The 22,253-nt window shown below is 49.3% G+C and overlaps 1 protein-coding gene across 1 annotated transcript in view; it reads right to left on the reverse strand.

Moving 5' to 3' along the window:
- Nucleotides 1-17,882, reverse strand: part of LOC140356764 (acyl-coenzyme A thioesterase 11-like) — a 59,976-nt gene extending 42,094 nt beyond the window's left edge. The window contains exons 1-6 of the mRNA XM_072441952.1: nucleotides 17,664-17,882; nucleotides 17,109-17,178; nucleotides 15,303-15,363; nucleotides 14,578-14,682; nucleotides 14,378-14,513; nucleotides 13,443-13,534 (exon numbers count right to left, since the gene is read on the reverse strand). Coding sequence (XP_072298053.1) covers nucleotides 13,443-13,534; nucleotides 14,378-14,513; nucleotides 14,578-14,682; nucleotides 15,303-15,363; nucleotides 17,109-17,178; nucleotides 17,664-17,850 — 651 coding nt within the window. The 5' untranslated portion in view covers nucleotides 17,851-17,882. The remainder of the gene's footprint in view (nucleotides 1-13,442; nucleotides 13,535-14,377; nucleotides 14,514-14,577; nucleotides 14,683-15,302; nucleotides 15,364-17,108; nucleotides 17,179-17,663) is intronic.
- Between the last annotated feature and the right edge of the window lie 4,371 nt (nucleotides 17,883-22,253).

Here is a 22,253-nt window from a genome sequence, read left to right on the forward strand (position 1 = left end):
CAGAGAGAGGACAGAGAGAGGACAGAGAGAGGTCAGAGAGAGGACAGGGGGAGCACAGAGAGAGGACAGAGAGAGGACAGAGAGGAAAGAGAGAGGACAGAGAGAGGACAGAGAGAGCACAGAGAGAGGACAGAGAGAGGTCAGAGAGAGGTCAGAGAGAGGTCAGAGATAGGACAGAGAGAGCACAGAGAGAGGACAGGGGAGCACAGAAAGAGGTCAGAGAGAGGACAGAGAGAGGACAGAGAGAGCACAGAGAGAGGACAGATAGGAAAGAGAGAGGACAGAGAGAGGACAGAGAGAGCACAGAGAGAGGACAGAGAGGAAAGAGAGAGGACAGAGAGAGGACAGAGAGAGGACAGAGAGAGCACAGCGAGAGGACAGAGAGAGGACAGAGAGGAAAGAGAGAGGACAGAGAGAGGACAGAGAGATCACAGAGAGAGGACAGAGAGAGCACAGAGAGAAGACAGAGAGAGGATAGAGAGAGCACAGAGAGAGGACAGAGAGAGGTCAGAGAGAGGTCAGAGAGAGGTCAGAGAGAGGTCAGAGAGAGCACAGAGAGGACAGGGGAGCACAGAAAGAGGTCAGAGAGAGGACAGAGAGAGGACAGAGAGAGCACAGAGAGAGGACAGAGAGGAAAGAGAGAGGACAGAGAGAGGACAGAGAGCACAGAGAGAGGACAGAGAGGAAAGAGAGAGGACAGAGAGATGACAGAGAGAGCACAGAGAGAAAAGAGAGAGGACAGAGAGAGGACAGAGAGAGAACAGAGAGATGACAGAGAGAGGACAGAGAGAGAACAGAGAGATGACAGAGAGAGGACAGAGAGAGGACAGAGAGAGATGACAGAGAGAGGTCAGAGAGAGGTCAGAGAGAGCACAGAGAGAGGACAGAGAGAGCACAGAGAGAGGACAGAGAGAGGACAGAGAGAGGACAGAGAGAGGTCAGAGAGAGGAAAGGGGGAGCACAGAGAGAGGACAGAGAGAGGACAGAGAGGAAAGAGAGAGGACAGAGAGAGGACAGAGAGAGCACAGAGAGAGGACAGAGAGAGCACAGAGAGAGGACAGAGAGAGGTCAGAGAAAGGTCAGAGAGAGGTCAGAGAGAGGACAGAGAGAGCACAGAGAGGACAGGGGAGCACAGAAAGAGGTCAGAGAGCGGACAGAGAGAGCACAGAGAGAGGACAGGGGAGCACAGAAAGAGGTCAGAGAGAGGACAGAGAGAGCACAGAGAGAGGACAGAGAGGAAAGAGAGAGGACAGAGAGAGGACAGAGAGAGCACAGAGAGAGGACAGAGAGGAAAGAGAGAGGACAGAGAGAGGACAGAGAGAGCACAGCGAGAGGACAGAGAGAGGACAGAGAGGAAAGAGAGAGGACAGAGAGAGGACAGAGAGAGCACAGAGAGAGGACAGAGAGAGCACAGAGAGAAGACAGAGAGAGGATAGAGAGAGCACAGAGAGAGGACAGAGAGAGGTCAGAGAGAGGTCAGAGAGAGGTCAGAGAGAGCACAGAGAGGACAGGGGAGCACAGAAAGAGGTCAGAGAGAGGACAGAGAGAGGACAGAGAGAGCACAGAGAGAGGACAGAGAGGAAAGAGAGAGGACAGAGAGAGGACAGAGAGCACAGAGAGAGGACAGAGAGGAAAGAGAGAGGACAGAGAGATGACAGAGAGAGCACAGAGAGAAAAGAGAGAGGACAGAGAGAGGACAGAGAGAGAACAGAGAGATGACAGAGAGAGGACAGAGAGAGAACAGAGATGACAGAGAGAGGACAGAGAGAGGACAGAGAGAGATGACAGAGAGAGGTCAGAGAGAGGTCAGAGAGAGCACAGAGAGAGCACAGAGAGAGGACAGAGAGAGCACAGAGAGAGGACAGAGAGAGGACAGAGAGAGGTCAGAGAGAGGAAAGGGGGAGCACAGAGAGAGGACAGAGAGAGGACAGAGAGGAAAGAGAGAGGACAGAGAGAGGACAGAGAGAGCACAGAGAGAGGACAGAGAGAGCACAGAGAGAGGACAGAGAGAGGTCAGAGAGAGGTCAGAGAGAGGTCAGAGAGAGGACAGAGAGAGCACAGAGAGGACAGGGGAGCACAGAAAGAGGTCAGAGAGAGGACAGAGAGAGCACAGAGAGAGGACAGGGGAGCACAGAAAGAGGTCAGAGAGAGGACAGAGAGAGCACAGAGAGAGGACAGAGAGGAAAGAGAGAGGACAGAGAGAGGACAGAGAGAGCACAGAGAGAGGACAGAGAGGAAAGAGAGAGGACAGAGAGAGGACAGAGAGAGCACAGCGAGAGGACAGAGAGGAAAGAGAGAGGACAGAGAGAGCACAGAGAGAGGACAGAGAGAGCACAGAGAGAAGACAGAGAGAGGATAGAGAGAGCACAGAGAGAGGACAGAGAGAGCACAGAGAGAGGACAGAGAGAGGAAAGAGAGAGGACAGAGAGAGGACAGAGAGAGGACAGAGAGGAAAGAGAGAGGACAGAGAGAAGACAGAGAGAGGACAGAGAGAGGACAGAGAGAGGACAGAGAGAAGACAGAGAGAGGACAGAGAGAGCACAGAGAGAAGACAGAGAGAGAACAGAGAGAGCACAGAGAGAGCACAGAGAGAGGTCAGAGAGAGAGAGGACAGAGAGAGCACAAAGAGAGCACAAAGAGAGGTCAGAGAGAGGACAGAGAGAGCACAGAGAGAGGACAGAGAGAAAAGAGAGAGGACAGAGAGAGGACAGAGAGAGAACAGAGAGATGACAGAGAGAGGACAGAGAGAGAACAGAGAGATGACAGAGAGAGGACAGAGAGAGGACAGAGAGAGATGACAGAGAGAGGTCAGAGAGAGGACAGAGAGAGCACAGATAGAGCACAGAGAGAGGATAGGGAGAGGACAGAGAGAGCACAGAGAGAGGACAGAGAGAGGACAGAGAGAGGACAGAGAGAGGTCAGAGAGAGGACAGGGGGAGCACAGAGAGAGGACAGAGAGAGGACAGAGAGGACAGAGAGAGGTCAGAGAGAGGACAGAGAGAGCACAGAGAGAGGACAGAGAGAGCACAGAGAGAAGACAGAGAGAGGACAGAGAGAGGACAGAGAGCGGACAGAGAGAAGACAGAGAGAGGACAGAGAGAGGACAGAGAGAGGACAGAGAGAGGACAGAGAGAGCACAGAGAGAGCACAGAGAGAGGACAGAGAGAGGACAGAGAGAGCACAGAGAGAGGACAGAGAGGAAAGAGAGAGGACAGAGAGAGGACAGAGAGAGGACAGAGAGGAAAGAGAGAGGACAGAGAGAAGACAGAGAGAGGACAGAGAGAGGACAGAGAGAGGACAGAGAGAAGACAGAGAGAGGACAGAGAGAGGTCAGAGAGAGGTCAGAGAGAGGTCAGAGAGAGGACAGAGAGAGCACAGAGAGGACAGGGGAAAGAGGTCAGAGAGAGGTCAGAGAGAGGACAGAGAGAGCACAGAGAGAGGACAGAGAGGAAAGAGAGAGGACAGAGAGAGGACAGAGAGAGCACAGAGAGAGGACAGAGAGGAAAGAGAGAGGACAGAGAGAGGACAGCGAGAGGACAGAGAGAGGACAGAGAGGAAAGAGAGAGGACAGAGAGAGGACAGAGAGAGCACAGAGAGAGGACAGAGAGAGGACAGAGAGGAAAGAAAGAGGACAGAGAGAGGACAGAGAGGAAAGAGAGAGGACAGAGAGAGGACAGAGAGAGCACAGAGAGAGGACAGAGAGAGCACAGAGAGAAGACAGAGAGAGGATAGAGAGAGCACAGAGAGAGGTCAGAGAGAGGTCAGAGAGAGGTCAGAGAGAGGACAGAGAGAGCACAGAGAGAGGACAGGGGAGCACAGAAAGAGGTCAGAGAGAGGACAGAGAGAGCACAGAGAGAGGACAGAGAGGAAAGAGAGAGGACAGAGAGAGGACAGAGAGAGCACAGAGAGAGGACAGAGAGGAAAGAGAGAGGACAGAGAGAGGACAGAGAGAGCACAGCGAGAGGACAGAGAGAGGACAGAGAGGAAAGAGAGAGGACAGAGAGAGGACAGAGAGAGCACAGAGAGAGGACAGAGAGAGCACAGAGAGAAGACAGAGAGAGGATAGAGAGAGCACAGAGAGAGGACAGAGAGAGGTCAGAGAGAGGTCAGAGAGAGGTCAGAGAGAGCACAGAGAGGACAGGGGAGCACAGAAAGAGGTCAGAGAGAGGACAGAGAGAGGACAGAGAGAGCACAGAGAGAGGACAGAGAGGAAAGAGAGAGGACAGAGAGAGGACAGAGAGCACAGAGAGAGGACAGAGAGGAAAGAGAGAGGACAGAGAGATGACAGAGAGAGCACAGAGAGAAAAGAGAGAGGACAGAGAGAGGACAGAGAGAGAACAGAGAGATGACAGAGAGAGGACAGAGAGAGAACAGAGAGATGACAGAGAGAGGACAGAGAGAGGACAGAGAGAGATGACAGAGAGAGGTCAGAGAGAGGTCAGAGAGAGCACAGAGAGAGCACAGAGAGAGGACAGAGAGAGCACAGAGAGAGGACAGAGAGAGGACAGAGAGAGGTCAGAGAGAGGAAAGGGGGAGCACAGAGAGAGGACAGAGAGAGGACAGAGAGGAAAGAGAGAGGACAGAGAGAGGACAGAGAGAGCACAGAGAGAGGACAGAGAGAGCACAGAGAGAGGACAGAGAGAGGTCAGAGAGAGGTCAGAGAGAGGTCAGAGAGAGGACAGAGAGAGCACAGAGAGGACAGGGGAGCACAGAAAGAGGTCAGAGAGAGGACAGAGAGAGCACAGAGAGAGGACAGGGGAGCACAGAAAGAGGTCAGAGAGAGGACAGAGAGAGCACAGAGAGAGGACAGAGAGGAAAGAGAGAGGACAGAGAGAGGACAGAGAGAGCACAGAGAGAGGACAGAGAGGAAAGAGAGAGGACAGAGAGAGGACAGAGAGAGCACAGCGAGAGGACAGAGAGAGGACAGAGAGGAAAGAGAGAGGACAGAGAGAGCACAGAGAGAGGACAGAGAGAGCACAGAGAGAAGACAGAGAGAGGATAGAGAGAGCACAGAGAGGACAGAGAGAGCACAGAGAGAGGACAGAGAGAGGAAAGAGAGAGGACAGAGAGAGGACAGAGAGAGGACAGAGAGAGGACAGAGAGGAAAGAGAGAGGACAGAGAGAAGACAGAGAGAGGACAGAGAGAGGACAGAGAGAGGACAGAGAGAAGACAGAGAGAGGACAGAGAGAGCACAGAGAGAAGACAGAGAGAGAACAGAGAGAGCACAGAGAGAGCACAGAGAGAGGTCAGAGAGAGAGAGGACAGAGAGAGCACAAAGAGAGCACAAAGAGAGGTCAGAGAGAGGACAGAGAGAGCACAGAGAGAGGACAGAGAGAAAAGAGAGAGGAAAGAGAGAGAGGACAGAGAGAGAACAGAGAGATGACAGAGAGAGGACAGAGAGAGAACAGAGAGATGACAGAGAGAGGACAGAGAGAGGACAGAGAGAGATGACAGAGAGAGGTCAGAGAGAGGACAGAGAGAGCACAGATAGAGCACAGAGAGAGGATAGGGAGAGGACAGAGAGAGCACAGAGAGAGGACAGAGAGAGGACAGAGAGAGGACAGAGAGAGGTCAGAGAGAGGACAGGGGGAGCACAGAGAGAGGACAGAGAGAGGACAGAGAGGACAGAGAGAGGTCAGAGAGAGGACAGAGAGAGCACAGAGAGAGGACAGAGAGAGCACAGAGAGAAGACAGAGAGAGGACAGAGAGAGGACAGAGAGCGGACAGAGAGAAGACAGAGAGAGGACAGAGAGAGGACAGAGAGAGAACAGAGAGATGACAGAGAGAGGACAGAGAGAGGACAGAGAGAGATGACAGAGAGAGGTCAGAGAGAGGTCAGAGAGAGCACAGAGAGAGCACAGAGAGAGGACAGAGAGAGCACAGAGAGAGGAAAGGGGGAGCACAGAGAGAGGACAGAGAGAGGACAGAGAGGAAAGAGAGAGGACAGAGAGAGGACAGAGAGAGCACAGAGAGAGGACAGAGAGAGCACAGAGAGAGGACAGAGAGAGGTCAGAGAGAGGTCAGAGAGAGGTCAGAGAGAGGACAGAGAGAGCACAGAGAGGACAGGGGAGCACAGAAAGAGGTCAGAGAGAGGACAGAGAGAGCACAGAGAGAGGACAGGGGAGCACAGAAAGAGGTCAGAGAGAGGACAGAGAGAGCACAGAGAGAGGACAGAGAGGAAAGAGAGAGGACAGAGAGAGCACAGAGAGAGGACAGAGAGGAAAGAGAGAGGACAGAGAGAGGACAGAGAGAGCACAGCGAGAGGACAGAGAGGAAAGAGAGAGGACAGAGAGAGCACAGAGAGAGGACAGAGAGAGCACAGAGAGAAGACAGAGAGAGGATAGAGAGAGCACAGAGAGAGGACAGAGAGAGCACAGAGAGAGGACAGAGAGAGGAAAGAGAGAGGACAGAGAGAGGACAGAGAGAGGACAGAGAGAGGACAGAGAGGAAAGAGAGAGGACAGAGAGAAGACAGAGAGAGGACAGAGAGAGGACAGAGAGAGGACAGAGAGAAGACAGAGAGAGGACAGAGAGAGCACAGAGAGAAGACAGAGAGAGAACAGAGAGAGCACAGAGAGAGCACAGAGAGAGGTCAGAGAGAGAGAGGACAGAGAGAGCACAAAGAGAGCACAAAGAGAGGTCAGAGAGAGGACAGAGAGAGCACAGAGAGAGGACAGAGAGAAAAGAGAGAGGACAGAGAGAGGACAGAGAGAGAACAGAGAGATGACAGAGAGAGGACAGAGAGAGAACAGAGAGATGACAGAGAGAGGACAGAGAGAGGACAGAGAGAGATGACAGAGAGAGGTCAGAGAGAGGACAGAGAGAGCACAGATAGAGCACAGAGAGAGGATAGGGAGAGGACAGAGAGAGCACAGAGAGAGGACAGAGAGAGGACAGAGAGAGGACAGAGAGAGGTCAGAGAGAGGACAGGGGGAGCACAGAGAGAGGAGAGAGAGAGGACAGAGAGGACAGAGAGAGGTCAGAGAGAGGACAGAGAGAGCACAGAGAGAGGACAGAGAGAGCACAGAGAGAAGACAGAGAGAGGACAGAGAGAGGACAGAGAGCGGACAGAGAGAAGACAGAGAGAGGACAGAGAGAGGACAGAGAGAGGACAGAGAGAGGACAGAGAGAGCACAGAGAGAGCACAGAGAGAGGACAGAGAGAGCACAGAGAGAGGACAGAGAGGAAAGAGAGAGGACAGAGAGAGGACAGAGAGAGGACAGAGAGGAAAGAGAGAGGACAGAGAGAAGACAGAGAGAGGACAGAGAGAGGACAGAGAGAGGACAGAGAGAAGACAGAGAGAGGACAGAGAGAGGTCAGAGAGAGGTCAGAGAGAGGTCAGAGAGAGGACAGAGAGAGCACAGAGAGGACAGGGGAGCACAGAAAGAGGTCAGAGAGAGGTCAGAGAGAGGACAGAGAGAGCACAGAGAGAGGACAGAGAGGAAAGAGAGAGGACAGAGAGAGGACAGAGAGAGCACAGAGAGAGGACAGAGAGGAAAGAGAGAGGACAGAGAGGACAGCGAGAGGACAGAGAGAGGACAGAGAGGAAAGAGAGAGGACAGAGAGAGGACAGAGAGAGCACAGAGAGAGGACAGAGAGAGGACAGAGAGGAAAGAAAGAGGACAGAGAGAGGACAGAGAGGAAAGAGAGAGGACAGAGAGAGGACAGAGAGAGCACAGAGAGAGGACAGAGAGAGCACAGAGAGAAGACAGAGAGAGGATAGAGAGAGCACAGAGAGAGGTCAGAGAGAGGTCAGAGAGAGGTCAGAGAGAGGACAGAGAGAGCACAGAGAGAGGACAGGGGAGCACAGAAAGAGGTCAGAGAGAGGACAGAGAGAGCACAGAGAGAGGACAGAGAGGAAAGAGAGAGGACAGAGAGAGGACAGAGAGAGCACAGAGAGAGGACAGAGAGGAAAGAGAGAGGACAGAGAGAGGACAGAGAGAGCACAGCGAGAGGACAGAGAGAGGACAGAGAGGAAAGAGAGAGGACAGAGAGAGGACAGAGAGAGCACAGAGAGAGGACAGAGAGAGCACAGAGAGAAGACAGAGAGAGGATAGAGAGAGCACAGAGAGAGGACAGAGAGAGGTCAGAGAGAGGTCAGAGAGAGGTCAGAGAGAGCACAGAGAGGACAGGGGAGCACAGAAAGAGGTCAGAGAGAGGACAGAGAGAGGACAGAGAGAGCACAGAGAGAGGACAGAGAGGAAAGAGAGAGGACAGAGAGAGGACAGAGAGCACAGAGAGAGGACAGAGAGGAAAGAGAGAGGACAGAGAGATGACAGAGAGAGCACAGAGAGAAAAGAGAGAGGACAGAGAGAGGACAGAGAGAGAACAGAGAGATGACAGAGAGAGGACAGAGAGAGAACAGAGAGATGACAGAGAGAGGACAGAGAGAGGACAGAGAGAGATGACAGAGAGAGGTCAGAGAGAGGTCAGAGAGAGCACAGAGAGAGCACAGAGAGAGGACAGAGAGAGCACAGAGAGAGGACAGAGAGAGGACAGAGAGAGGTCAGAGAGAGGAAAGGGGGAGCACAGAGAGAGGACAGAGAGAGGACAGAGAGGAAAGAGAGAGGACAGAGAGAGGACAGAGAGAGCACAGAGAGAGGACAGAGAGAGCACAGAGAGAGGACAGAGAGAGGTCAGAGAGAGGTCAGAGAGAGGTCAGAGAGAGGACAGAGAGAGCACAGAGAGGACAGGGGAGCACAGAAAGAGGTCAGAGAGAGGACAGAGAGAGCACAGAGAGAGGACAGGGGAGCACAGAAAGAGGTCAGAGAGAGGACAGAGAGAGCACAGAGAGAGGACAGAGAGGAAAGAGAGAGGACAGAGAGAGGACAGAGAGAGCACAGAGAGAGGACAGAGAGGAAAGAGAGAGGACAGAGAGAGGACAGAGAGAGCACAGCGAGAGGACAGAGAGAGGACAGAGAGGAAAGAGAGAGGACAGAGAGAGCACAGAGAGAGGACAGAGAGAGCACAGAGAGAAGACAGAGAGAGGATAGAGAGAGCACAGAGAGAGGACAGAGAGAGCACAGAGAGAGGACAGAGAGAGGAAAGAGAGAGGACAGAGAGAGGACAGAGAGAGGACAGAGAGAGGACAGAGAGGAAAGAGAGAGGACAGAGAGAAGACAGAGAGAGGACAGAGAGAGGACAGAGAGAGGACAGAGAGAAGACAGAGAGAGGACAGAGAGAGCACAGAGAGAAGACAGAGAGAGAACAGAGAGAGCACAGAGAGAGCACAGAGAGAGGTCAGAGAGAGAGAGGACAGAGAGAGCACAAAGAGAGCACAAAGAGAGGTCAGAGAGGGGACAGAGAGAGCACAGAGAGAGGACAGAGAGAAAAGAGAGAGGACAGAGAGAGGACAGAGAGAGAACAGAGAGATGACAGAGAGAGGACAGAGAGAGAACAGAGAGATGACAGAGAGAGGACAGAGAGAGGACAGAGAGAGATGACAGAGAGAGGTCAGAGAGAGGACAGAGAGAGCACAGATAGAGCACAGAGAGAGGATAGGGAGAGGACAGAGAGAGCACAGAGAGAGGACAGAGAGAGGACAGAGAGAGGTCAGAGAGAGGACAGGGGGAGCACAGAGAGAGGACAGAGAGAGGACAGAGAGGACAGAGAGAGGTCAGAGAGAGGACAGAGAGAGCACAGAGAGAGGACAGAGAGAGCACAGAGAGAAGACAGAGAGAGGACAGAGAGAGGACAGAGAGCGGACAGAGAGAAGACAGAGAGAGGACAGAGAGAGGACAGAGAGAGGACAGAGAGAGGACAGAGAGAGCACAGAGAGAGCACAGAGAGAGGACAGAGAGAGGACAGAGAGAGCACAGAGAGAGGACAGAGAGGAAAGAGAGAGGACAGAGAGAGGACAGAGAGAGGACAGAGAGGAAAGAGAGAGGACAGAGAGAAGACAGAGAGAGGACAGAGAGAGGACAGAGAGAGGACAGAGAGAAGACAGAGAGAGGACAGAGAGAGGTCAGAGAGAGGTCAGAGAGAGGTCAGAGAGAGGACAGAGAGAGCACAGAGAGGACAGGGGAGCACAGAAAGAGGTCAGAGAGAGGTCAGAGAGAGGACAGAGAGAGCACAGAGAGAGGACAGAGAGGAAAGAGAGAGGACAGAGAGAGGACAGAGAGAGCACAGAGAGAGGACAGAGAGGAAAGAGAGAGGACAGAGAGAGGACAGCGAGAGGACAGAGAGAGGACAGAGAGGAAAGAGAGAGGACAGAGAGAGGACAGAGAGAGCACAGAGAGAGGACAGAGAGAGGACAGAGAGGAAAGAAAGAGGACAGAGAGAGGACAGAGAGGAAAGAGAGAGGACAGAGAGAGGACAGAGAGAGCACAGAGAGAGGACAGAGAGAGCACAGAGAGAAGACAGAGAGAGGATAGAGAGAGCACAGAGAGAGGACAGAGAGAGCACAGAGAGAGGACAGAGAGGAAAGAGAGAGGACAGAGAGAGGACAGAGAGGAAAGAGAGAGGACAGAGAGAAGACAGAGAGAGGACAGAGAGAGGACAGAGAGAGCACAGTGAGAAGACAGAGAGAGAACAGAGAGAGCACAGAGAGAGCACAGAGAGAGGTCAGAGAGAGGACAGAGAGAGCACAAAGAGAGGTCAGAGAGAGGACAGAGAGAGCACAGAGAGAGGACAGAGAGAGGACAGAGAGAGGACAGAGAGAGAACAGAGAGATGACAGAGAGAGGACAGAGAGAGAACAGAGAGATGACAGAGAGAGGACAGATAGAGCACAGAGAGAGGATAGAGAGAGGACAGAGAGAGCACAGAGAGAGGACAGAGAGAGGACAGAGAGAGGTCAGAGAGAAGACAGGGGGAGCACAGAGAGAGGACAGAGAGAGGACAGAGAGGACAGAGAGAGGACAGAGAGCGGACAGAGAGAGGACAGAGAGAGGACAGAGAGAGGACAGAGAGAGGACAGAGAGAGCACAGAGAGAGGACAGAGAGAGGACAGAGAGAGCACAGAGAGAGCACAGAGAGAGGACAGAGAGAGCACAGAGAGAGGACAGAGAGGAAAGAGAGAGGACAGAGAGAGGACAGAGAGAGGACAGAGAGGAAAGTGAGAGGACAGAGAGAAGACAGAGAGAGGACAGAGAGAGGACAGAGAGAAGACAGAGAGAGGACAGAAAGAGGACAGAGAGAAGACAGAGAGAGGACAGAGAGAGCACAGAGAGAAGACAGAGAGAGAACAGAGAGAGCACAGAGAGAGCACAGAGAGAGGTCAGAGAGAGAGAGGACAGAGAGAGCACAAAGAGAGCACAAAGAGAGGTCAGAGAGAGGACAGAGAGAGCACAGAGAGAGGACAGAGAGAAAAGAGAGAGGACAGAGAGAGGACAGAGAGAGAACAGAGAGATGACAGAGAGAGGACAGAGAGAGAACAGAGAGATGACAGAGAGAGGACAGAGAGAGATGACAGAGAGAGGTCAGAGAGAGGACAGAGAGAGCACAGATAGAGGATAGGGAGAGGACAGAGAGAGCACAGAGAGAGGACAGAGAGAGGACAGAGAGAGGTCAGAGAGAGGACAGGGGGCGCACAGAGAGAGGACAGAGAGAGGACAGAGAGGACAGAGAGAGGTCAGAGAGAGGACAGAGAGAGCACAGAGAGAGGACAGAGAGAGCACAGAGAGAAGACAGAGAGAGGACAGAGAGAGGACAGAGAGAGGACAGAGAGCGGACAGAGAGAAGACAGAGAGAGGACAGAGAGAGGACAGAGAGAGCACAGAGAGAGCACAGAGAGAGGACAGAGAGAGGACAGAGAGAGCACAGAGAGAGCACAGAGAGAGGACAGAGAGAGCACAGAGAGAGGACAGAGAGGAAAGAGAGGGGACAGAGAGAGGACAGAGAGAGGACAGAGAGGAAAGAGAGAGGACAGAGAGAAGACAGAGAGAGGACAGAGAGAGGACAGAGAGAGGACAGAGAGAAGACAGAGAGAGGTCAGAGAGAGGTCAGAGAGAGGTCAGAGAGAGGACAGAGAGAGCACAGAGAGGACAGGGGAGCACAGAAAGAGGTCAGAGAGAGGTCAGAGAGAGGACAGAGAGAGGACAGGGGAGCACAGAAAGAGGTCAGAGAGAGGACAGAGAGAGGACAGAGAGAGGACAGAGAGAGGACAGAGAGGACAGAGAGAGGACAGAGAGAGCACAGAGAGAGGACAGAGAGGAAAGAGAGAGGACAGAGAGAGGACAGAGAGAGCACAGCAAGAGGACAGAGAGAGGACAGAGAGGAAAGAGAGAGGACAGAGAGAGGACAGAGAGAGGACAGAGAGAGGACAGAGAGGAAAGAAAGAGGACAGAGAGAGGACAGAGAGGAAAGAGAGAGGACAGAGAGAGCACAGAGAGAAGACAGAGAGAGGATAGAGAGAGCACAGAGAGAGGACAGAGAGAGCACAGAGAGAGGACAGAGAGGAAAGAGAGAGGACAGAGAGAGGACAGAGAGAGGACAGAGAGGAAAGAGAGAGGACAGAGAGAAGACAGAGAAAGGACAGAGAGAGGACAGAGAGAAGACAGAGAGAGGTCAGAGAGAGCACAGAGAGAAGACAGAGAGAGAACAGAGAGAGCACAGAGAGAGCACAGAGAGAGGTCAGAGAGAGGACAGAGAGAGCACAAAGAGAGCACAAAGAGAGGTCAGAGAGAGGACAGAGAGAGCACAGAGAGAGGACAGAGAGAAAAGAGAGAGGACAGAGAGAGGACAGAGAGAGGACAGATAGAGCACAGAGAGAGGATAGAGAGAGGACAGAGAGAGCACAGAGAGAGGACAGAGAGAGGACAGAGAGAGGACAGAGAGAGGTCAGAGAGAGGACAGGGGGAGCACAGAGAGAGGACAGAGAGAGGTCAGAGAGAGGACAGAGAGAGCACAGAGAGAGCACAGAGAGAGGACAGAGAGAGGACAGAGAGAGCACAGAGAGAGCACAGAGAGAGGACAGAGATAGCCTAGAGAGAGGACAGAGAGGAAAGAGAGAGGACAGAGAGAGGACATAGAGGAAAGTGAGAGGACAGAGAGAAGACAGAGAGAGGACAGAGAGAGGACAGAGAGAAGACAGAGAGAGGACAGAGAGAGCACAGAGAGAAGACAGAGAGAGAACAGAGAGAGCACAAAGAGAGCACAGAGAGAGGTCAGAGAGAGGACAGAGAGAGCACAAAGAGAGCAGAAAGAGAGGTCAGAGAGAGGACAGAGAGAGCACAGAGAGAGGACAGAGAGAAAAGAGAGAGGACAGAGAGAGGACAGAGAGAGAACAGAGAGATGACAGAGAGAGGACAGAGAGAGAACAGAGAGATGACAGAGAGAGGACAGAGAGAGATGACAGAGAGAGGTCAGAGAGAGGACAGAGAGAGGACAGAGAGAGCACAGAGAGAGCACAGAGAGAGGACAAAGAGAGGACAGAGAGAGGACAGAGAGAGGACAGAGAGAGCACAGAGAGAGCACAGAGAGAGGACAAAGAGAGGCTCAGACCTGGTGGTTAGCGTGAGGAGGCAGCACCAGCTCCACACTCTCCACTTTGGTCTTCACAGCAGACACGGCTTTCTCCACCTCCACACTTCCACCTGCAAATCACCGACAGTCTGACCACACGTGTGGAACAGCCTGTGCTCTGGTCAGGCATGAAGCATGACTCTCAGCTTGAGTCTCAGGATAAACAGTTTGTATGTAAATCATCTCATGGTTCGTAGGCTTCACAAACACGTTGTTAGTGTCCACATGGTGGTTCGGCCCCGTGTTGAACAGCTTTTTCCAGACGGCAAAGCTCTGTCAATTCTAGTGACCGATTCCCATCGATAACATACATGGAACTGTATGTAAATATGAGTCAGGGTCACACATGGTGCAGTCAGGGTCACACATGGTGCAGTCAGGGTCACACATGGTGCATCACTGTGATTGGTCATTACGGTCTTCTTGAGCAGAGCTTTGATTTTGTAGAAGTGCCAGGATTAGAAGGGACAAAAAGGACAAATATTCTGCATTCTTTGTATCGTTATAAACCTTAAACTTGCCCTGGAGTATCTTTAGTTTTAGAACTAAACATTTTTATAACAAACAAAATGATATGGATCTGTCCTATTTCCCTTGGGACTGAGTTTAGGCGCCACCTACTGGCTGCAGAGGGAATTACACAAACATATTTCAACTCATTTCAAGATGGCCTCTCACTTCCTGGTCCCAGCACACAGTTGTACTGATGGGATTAAATGAGTCTGGAGATGATTTGTGGAGTTAAAAACAGCAGAAGATTCTCAGTCACAGATGGAGAAAACGTCAGTTCTGGAGGATGTTTCTGAGGCTCAGAGGGAGAGGACTTTCTAACCACATGTGACAATGGACAATGTGAGAAGAGAGAAGTCAATTCTTCATGATATGTGTCTCTGTAGAGATGCCACCTGTCTGACCTGGCTCCTGGGCGCGGCTGGACAGCAGGTCTTTGATGATGTCGTCGTGGAGCATCCTGACCCTGCGTCGCTCGGCTGCCAGACTGTACTGCAGCTGCTCGGGGTGAGAGTGAGGGGCCAGCGGCTTCAGCATCACCTGTGCAGAGCCTCGTGTTAGTGCAGCCTCTGAAACACGCTCTGAAACGTGCCAAGGACAACACCTTCTGCCCAGCTTTAGTGCGCTGTGTGACGAAGGTGGCGAAGGCGTGGCAGACCCTCCAGTGCCGGTCCAGGAACAGGTCCTCACAGCTCACATAGATCCCGACCTCCACACACACAACACTATTCAATCCATTCCACATGCTAAAGGACACAGACATGCAGAATCTGCTGCACAGATTCTTTATTTCATCAGGTTTCAATTTGAAACATTTCTAATACTAAATTGAACCCACAAAAACATGTTTTAACTTGTTTTATGCTTCAGTCATTGAACTTTGCGGTCAACATGGGTTTTTCCTATTTTTTTAAATCCAAAATGAGAAATTCACTATTAAATATTCAACGCAACAATTTTCAAGCCCTAAAATTCCACAGTCTAAAGTTTAGTTTGAATTGGTTTAATTGTTTGTTCATCAGAGACATTAAACATTTATATTCACAGAGAGAAAGTTCAAGATTCCTTGTTATGAGAGATTGTTTCATTTGAAATCTATGCATTGAATATTTAAAGGTAGAACGTATTTTTGAAGCATCTAAAATTCAAAAGCTGATAAATGATCTTCATTCAGAATAAGAAACAAGGATATTTGAATAGAAAATGATATTCTAATGGTAAATATGGTAAATGAGCTTCATGATAAAAGTGTAGGCTGTGGGAAAAGTGAGCTCCAACAACCATAAGATCAGATTCTTATGGTTGTGAATAAAACAAAGGTGGACTTGCCTCCATGCTGCTGTTGAAGGCTCTGTTGACCTTGGCCTTGATGTTGACCACTTGCCCCACACTGAACACACACATGTTACACATGACACACATGACACACACGTTACACATGACACACATGTTACACATGTTACACACATGTTACACATGACACACATGACACACACGTTACACATGACACACATGTTACACATGTTACACACATGTTACACATGTTACACACATGTTACACATGACACACATGACACACACGTTACACATGACACACATGTTACACATGTTACACACATGTTACACATGTTACACACATGTTACACATGACACACATGACACACACGTTACACATGACACACATGTTACACATGTTACACACATGTTACACATGACACACATGACACACATGTTACACATGATACACATGTTACACACATGTTACACATGACACACATGACACACATGTTACACATGATACACATGTTACACATGTTACACACATGTTACACATGACACACATGTTACACATGTTACACATGTTATACACATGTTAAACATGACACACATGACACACATGTTACACATGTTAAACATGACACACATGTTACACACATGTTACACATGATACACATGTTACACATGTTACACACATGTTACACATGACACACATGTTAAACATGACACACATGTTACACATGATACACATGTTACACATGTTACACACATGTTACACATGACACACATGATACACATGTTACACATGTTACACATGTTACATACATGTTACACATGTTACACACATGTTAAACATGACACACATGTTACACATGATACACATGTTACACACATGTTACACATGTTACACACATGTTAAACATGACACACATGACACACATGTTACACATGTTACATACATGTTACACATGTTACACACATGTTAAACATGACACACATGACACACATGTTACACATGATACACATGTTACACATGTTGCACACATGTTACACATGACACACATGACACACACGTTACACATGACACACACGTTACACATGACACACATGTTACACACATGTTACACATGACACACATGTTACACATGACACACATGTTACACATGTTACACACATTTTACACATGACACACATGACACACACGTTACACATGACACACATGTTACACATGACACACATGACACACATGACACACATGTTACACTTGTTACACATGACACACCATGACACACACATTACACATGACATACATGTTACACATGACACTCATGTTACACTTGACACACATGACACACACGTTACACATGACACACATGTTAAACATGACACACATGACACACATGACACACATGACACACATGACACACATGTTACACATGACACACATGTTACACATGACACACATGTTACACACACGTTACACATGACACACATGACACACATGTTACACATGACACACATGTTACACATAACACACATGTTACACATGTGTGTTATGTTACACATGACACACATGTAACATGTGTGTCATGTTACACACGTGTGTAACATGACACACATGTTACACATGTGTGTCATGTGTAACGTGTGTGCCATGTGTAACGTGTGTGTCATGTGTAACGTGTGTGCCATGTGTGTCATGTGTGTCATGTGTGTCATGTGTGTCATGTTTAACATGTGTGTCATGTGTAACGTGTGTGTCATGTGTAACGTGTGTGCCATGTGTAACGTGTGTGTCATGTGTAACGTGTGTCATGTTACACATGACACACATGTGTAACATGTACCTGCATTTACCTGATGGTGTGCTCAAAGTGGATGTCGTCCATGGAGGCAGTGACACACGGACTCCCAGCATGCCGTTCAGCTGAAAGAGCGTAACAAACACATGTTCATCAGCTTCATTTCAGATTCACACGACCTTCACCTGGGCCCAGGTCAGGTATTTCCTTATGTTACATTGTAGTTCAGTGGTTAAGATGTCTCTAAAGCCGACACACTCAGCTTCAAACCCTTTCCCAAGTTGAAACACACTTCTATCTACGGCAGTTTTCCTTATGTTCTCCCTAAACCAGGACTATTCTGGACTTTGCCCCGTCCGGTTCCACAAGGTGCTGGCCAGCTGCAAGAGCTCATTCAGTAACTGAACACTGAGACACACAAACTGAGACACACAAACTGGGACACAAATGCAGTGTGCGTTTGGGGGGGTCTGCAGCCTGTCACACACAGACTGTGCAGGACATTCTTCCAAAGTCCAACTGTCCTATTCCGTACCTCAATAGGCTGATCGTACACATAATCACATAAAAGGACGTGTTGAGGTGAATGTGTGACGAGCTTGACCCTGACCCGAGAGGCAGGCCGTGGAGTCCATCCACTTGAGCAGCTGCCCCACGCTGAGCTCCTGTCGGGGGTTACTGTGACAGGGCATGACGATCTGACTCATCTTCACCACTGTGGGGCTCAGGCTGTCATCCTCCTCCTCTTCCTCCTCTTCCTCTAGGTCTCGGTCCACATCTGACACAGAAAGGCTCATCTCTGCTGATGACTCTGCACAGAAAAGAGAGACTCTGATTGCATTTCTTAATAAATGATCACTGCTTGTGTCCATACTGTGACTTTATTTCTGCATAAAACAAACCAGTGCAGTGTTTTAGGGGGTATTCACTTTCTTAATTTAGGTCATAATCAATGGATTTTCTTGTTGTTTTTGCCTCTTACTTACCACTACACTGTACCCTCCCACACGGCCCGCTGAAAGAGTCAGGGAACCGGGAGGAGCTGAGGACTGTGCAGAAGAAGCTGAGGAGGAAGATCAGGCAGGAGGAAGCCAGCTACAAGAAGAAGATGGAGGAGCAGCTGCAGCAGAAGAACATTCAGGGAGTGTGGAGAAGCCTGAAAACCATCTCAGGCTTCAAAGTCCCACCTGCCCAGACGGAGGGGGATCTACAGTGTCCCTCCCACTGCACAGCTGCATGCTCTCTCTTCCACAGCTGCACCCCGAGCAGCTGCAGTACAGTCTGGCATCAGAGTGGAGGACGCCGTCATCTCCTGCTGCACCGCTCTCTCTCTCTCACCTGGAGAAGCCTGGCAGCTCTGTGAGGATCCTGTTCTTTCATCTCTCCAGCTCCTTCAACACCATCAGCTCCTGAGGGACAAGCTGGAGACGGCTGGTGTGGAGGACAACCTGCAGAGTGGATCCTGGACGACCTCACAGACCGACCCCAGTTTGTGAGAGCCCGGGACTGTGTGTCTGACACTCGGACCTGCAGTGTGGGGGCGCCCCAGGGCACTGTCCTCGCGCCCTTTCTCTTCACCCTCTACACTGCAGACCTCAGACATGACACGGACAGCTGTGTCCTGCAGAAGTTCTCTGACGACTCTGCCATCATCGGACTCATCACGGACGACGATGACGCGGAGTACAGAGGACTGGAGCAGGACTTTGTGGACTGGTGTCAGCGGAACCACCTCCTCATCAACGCGGGGAAGACCAAGGAGATGGTGGTGAACTTCCACAGACGCCACCCCACTGCCCCCTCACCAGTGAACATCCAGGGACGGGACATTGAGAGAGTGACTCATACAAGTACCTGGGTGTTCATCTGAACCACAAACTGGACTGGACTCACAACACAGACGCACTGTACAGGAAGAGCCAGAGTCGGCTCTACCTCCTGAGGAGACTCAGGTCTTTTGGAGTGACAGGGCCACTCCTGACAGGGCCACTCCTGAAGACCTTCTACGACTCTGTGGTGGCATCAGCCCTCCTGTACGGTGTGGCCTGCTGGAGCAGCAGCATCACAGAGAGGGAGAGGAGGAGGCTGGACAGAGTCATCAAGAAGTCCAGCTCCGTCCTGGGCTGTGCTCTGGACTCGGTGCAGGAGGTGGGGGACAGGAGGGTCCTGGCTAGATTCACATCTATGCTGGACCATGAGTGCCACCCCCTGCAGGACACTCTGTCTGCTGCAGGACACTCTGTCCCCTGCAGGACACTCTCTCCGCTCTGGAGAGCAGCTTCAGTGAGAGACTGATCCACCCTCGATGTGTGAAGGAAAGGTTCCGTAGGTCTTTCCTTCCTGCTGCTGTCAGACTTTATAACAAACACTGTTAGTCCTGAACACTCGCAATACTGACTTAACCATGTGCAATTCCCTCATATTCATGTGCAATTCATGTGCAATTCATGTGCAATTACTGTCATGACCACATGCAATGGTATTTATTTATTTATTTTTATCTTTATTATTTTCCCTCCATCCCTTGTTGGGAAATGGGAGTTTTTGTTTATAGGAGATCTTCTACTGAGAGTGTTTTTCAAACATCCTATAAGTGATCTGTTCTTTTCTTCTGTATCTACCTGCGTTGCAACAATGAAATTTCCCCATGTGGGACAATAAAGGAATATCTTATCTTAATACTGTCATACACATGTGCAATACTGTCATACTCAGGTGCAATACAGTCATACACATGTGCAATACTGTCATACTCATGTGCAATACTGTCATACACATGTGCAATACTGTCATACGCATGTGCAATACTTTCATACTCATGTGCAATACTGTCATACACATGTGCAATACTGTCATACTCAGGTGCAATACAGTCATACACATGTGCAATACTGTCATACACATGTGCAATACTGTCATACTCATGTGCAATACTGTCATACTCAGGTGCAATACTGTCATACACATGTGCAATACTGTCATACACATGTGCAATACTGTCATACTCATGTGCAATACTGTCATACACCTGTGCAATACTGTCATACGCATGTGCAATACTGTCATACACATGTGCAATACTGTCATACTCAGGTGCAATACAGTCATACACAGGTGCAATACTGTCATACTCATGTGCAATACTGTCATACACATGTGCAATACTGTCATACGCATGTGCAATACTTTCATACTCATGTGCAATACTGTCATACACATGTGCAATACTGTCATACTCAGGTGCAATACAGTCATACACCTGTGCAATACTGTCATACGCATGTGCAATACTGTCATACACATGTGCAATACTGTCATACTCAGGTGCAATACAGTCATACACATGTGCAATACTGTCATACTCATGTGCAATACTGTCATACACATGTGCAATACTGTCATACGCATGTGCAATACTTTCATACTCATGTGCAATACTGTCATACACATGTGCAATACTGTCATACTCAGGTGCAATACAGTCATACACATGTGCAATACTGTCATACACATGTGCAATACTGTCATACACATGTGCAATACTGTCATACTCATGTGCAATACTGTCATACTCAGGTGCAATACTGTCATACTCATGTGCAATACTGTCATACACATGTGCAATACTGTCATACTCATGTGCAATACTGTCATACACCTGTGCAATACTGTCATACGCATGTGCAATACTGTCATACACATGTGCAATACTGTCATACTCAGGTGCAATACAGTCATACACAGGTGCAATACTGTCATACTCATGTGCAATACTGTCATACACATGTGCAATACTGTCATACGCATGTGCAATACTTTCATACTCATGTGCAATACTGTCATACACATGTGCAATACTGTCATACTCAGGTGCAATACAGTCATACACCTGTGCAATACTGTCATACGCATGTGCAATACTGTCATACACATGTGCAATACTGTCATACACATGTGCAATACTGTCATACTCATGTGCAATACTGTCATACGCATGTGCAATACTGTCATACACATGTGCAATAATGTCATACACATGTGCAATACTGTCATACACATGTGTAATAATGTCATACACATGTGCAATACTGTCATACACATGTGCAATACTGTCATACACATGTGCAATAATGTCATACACATGTGCAATACTGTCATACACATGTGTAATAATGTCATACACATGTGCAATACTGTCATACACATGTGCAATACTGTCATACACATGTGTAATAATGTCATACACATGTGCAATACTGTCATACACATGTGTAATAATGTCATACACATGTGCAATAATGTCATACACATGTGCAATACTGTGACATACTTTCAATCATCCCTGATGCAATATTCTCTGTCAATATAACACTTACTGCAAATAGGAGAATAAGAGGAATTATTTTTAATTATATTTTTGCTCTTCTTATATTTATACCAGATTTAAAGTATTATTTTGAAGTAAGTTATTGTTTCTTATTATTCCATCTCTGTTCTTAATGTGTTGCAACACATGGTGTCGTTAAAGTTAATAAAGGTTCTTATCTTATCTTCAGGATGTCCACAACATGCTCTAGCTTTATTCTAAGTCCTCACCTGACAGTTACCGCAAAACACCAGGACAACAAAGTCTCCAAAGTCCAAAGTCCCACATGCAGTTAGAAGACAGCAGTGACCCAAAGTCACGTGTTCATGTGTCTGTCTGAGCAAAGACACGAGCACTTCCGCCTCAAAAGTCTGGAAAGTGCAACAAACCTGCGGAACAACGAGGTGAGGCTTCCAAGAGACCTGTGGGAGTGCTGTGTCCCCGTGTGACCCCGAGCCGCCGCTCCGAGTGTCTCCGTGTGTCCCGAGGGCAACCGTCAATCTCACTTCCGGTTTGAGACCTTCACAATAAGTGACTGTTTTGCGCCATTTCGTGTGTGCGTCTTGTGCATGGCTCTTGGTGGGTTTAGGGTTGAATGTTTATTTAATGTCAGTTCAAACTTCCATTGGCAAAGGCATTACACATGAGTTACTTTAATTATTACATATGAATTATGTCTTAGTCTTTGATTAAGAAGAGACCACCCACTGCAGGGACACACAACTGACAAATCCTTTATTCACACAGACAGACAGACAGACAGACAGACAGACAGACAGACAGACACACACACACACACACACAACTTAAGTGTCAGTCTAAAAACTGTCAATC

This window comes from Eucyclogobius newberryi, unplaced genomic scaffold, assembly GCF_026437365.1.
Source record: "Eucyclogobius newberryi isolate DKJ021-1_F unplaced genomic scaffold, fEucNew1.0.hap1 SCAF_12, whole genome shotgun sequence".
NCBI lineage: Eukaryota > Metazoa > Chordata > Actinopteri > Gobiiformes > Gobiidae > Eucyclogobius > Eucyclogobius newberryi.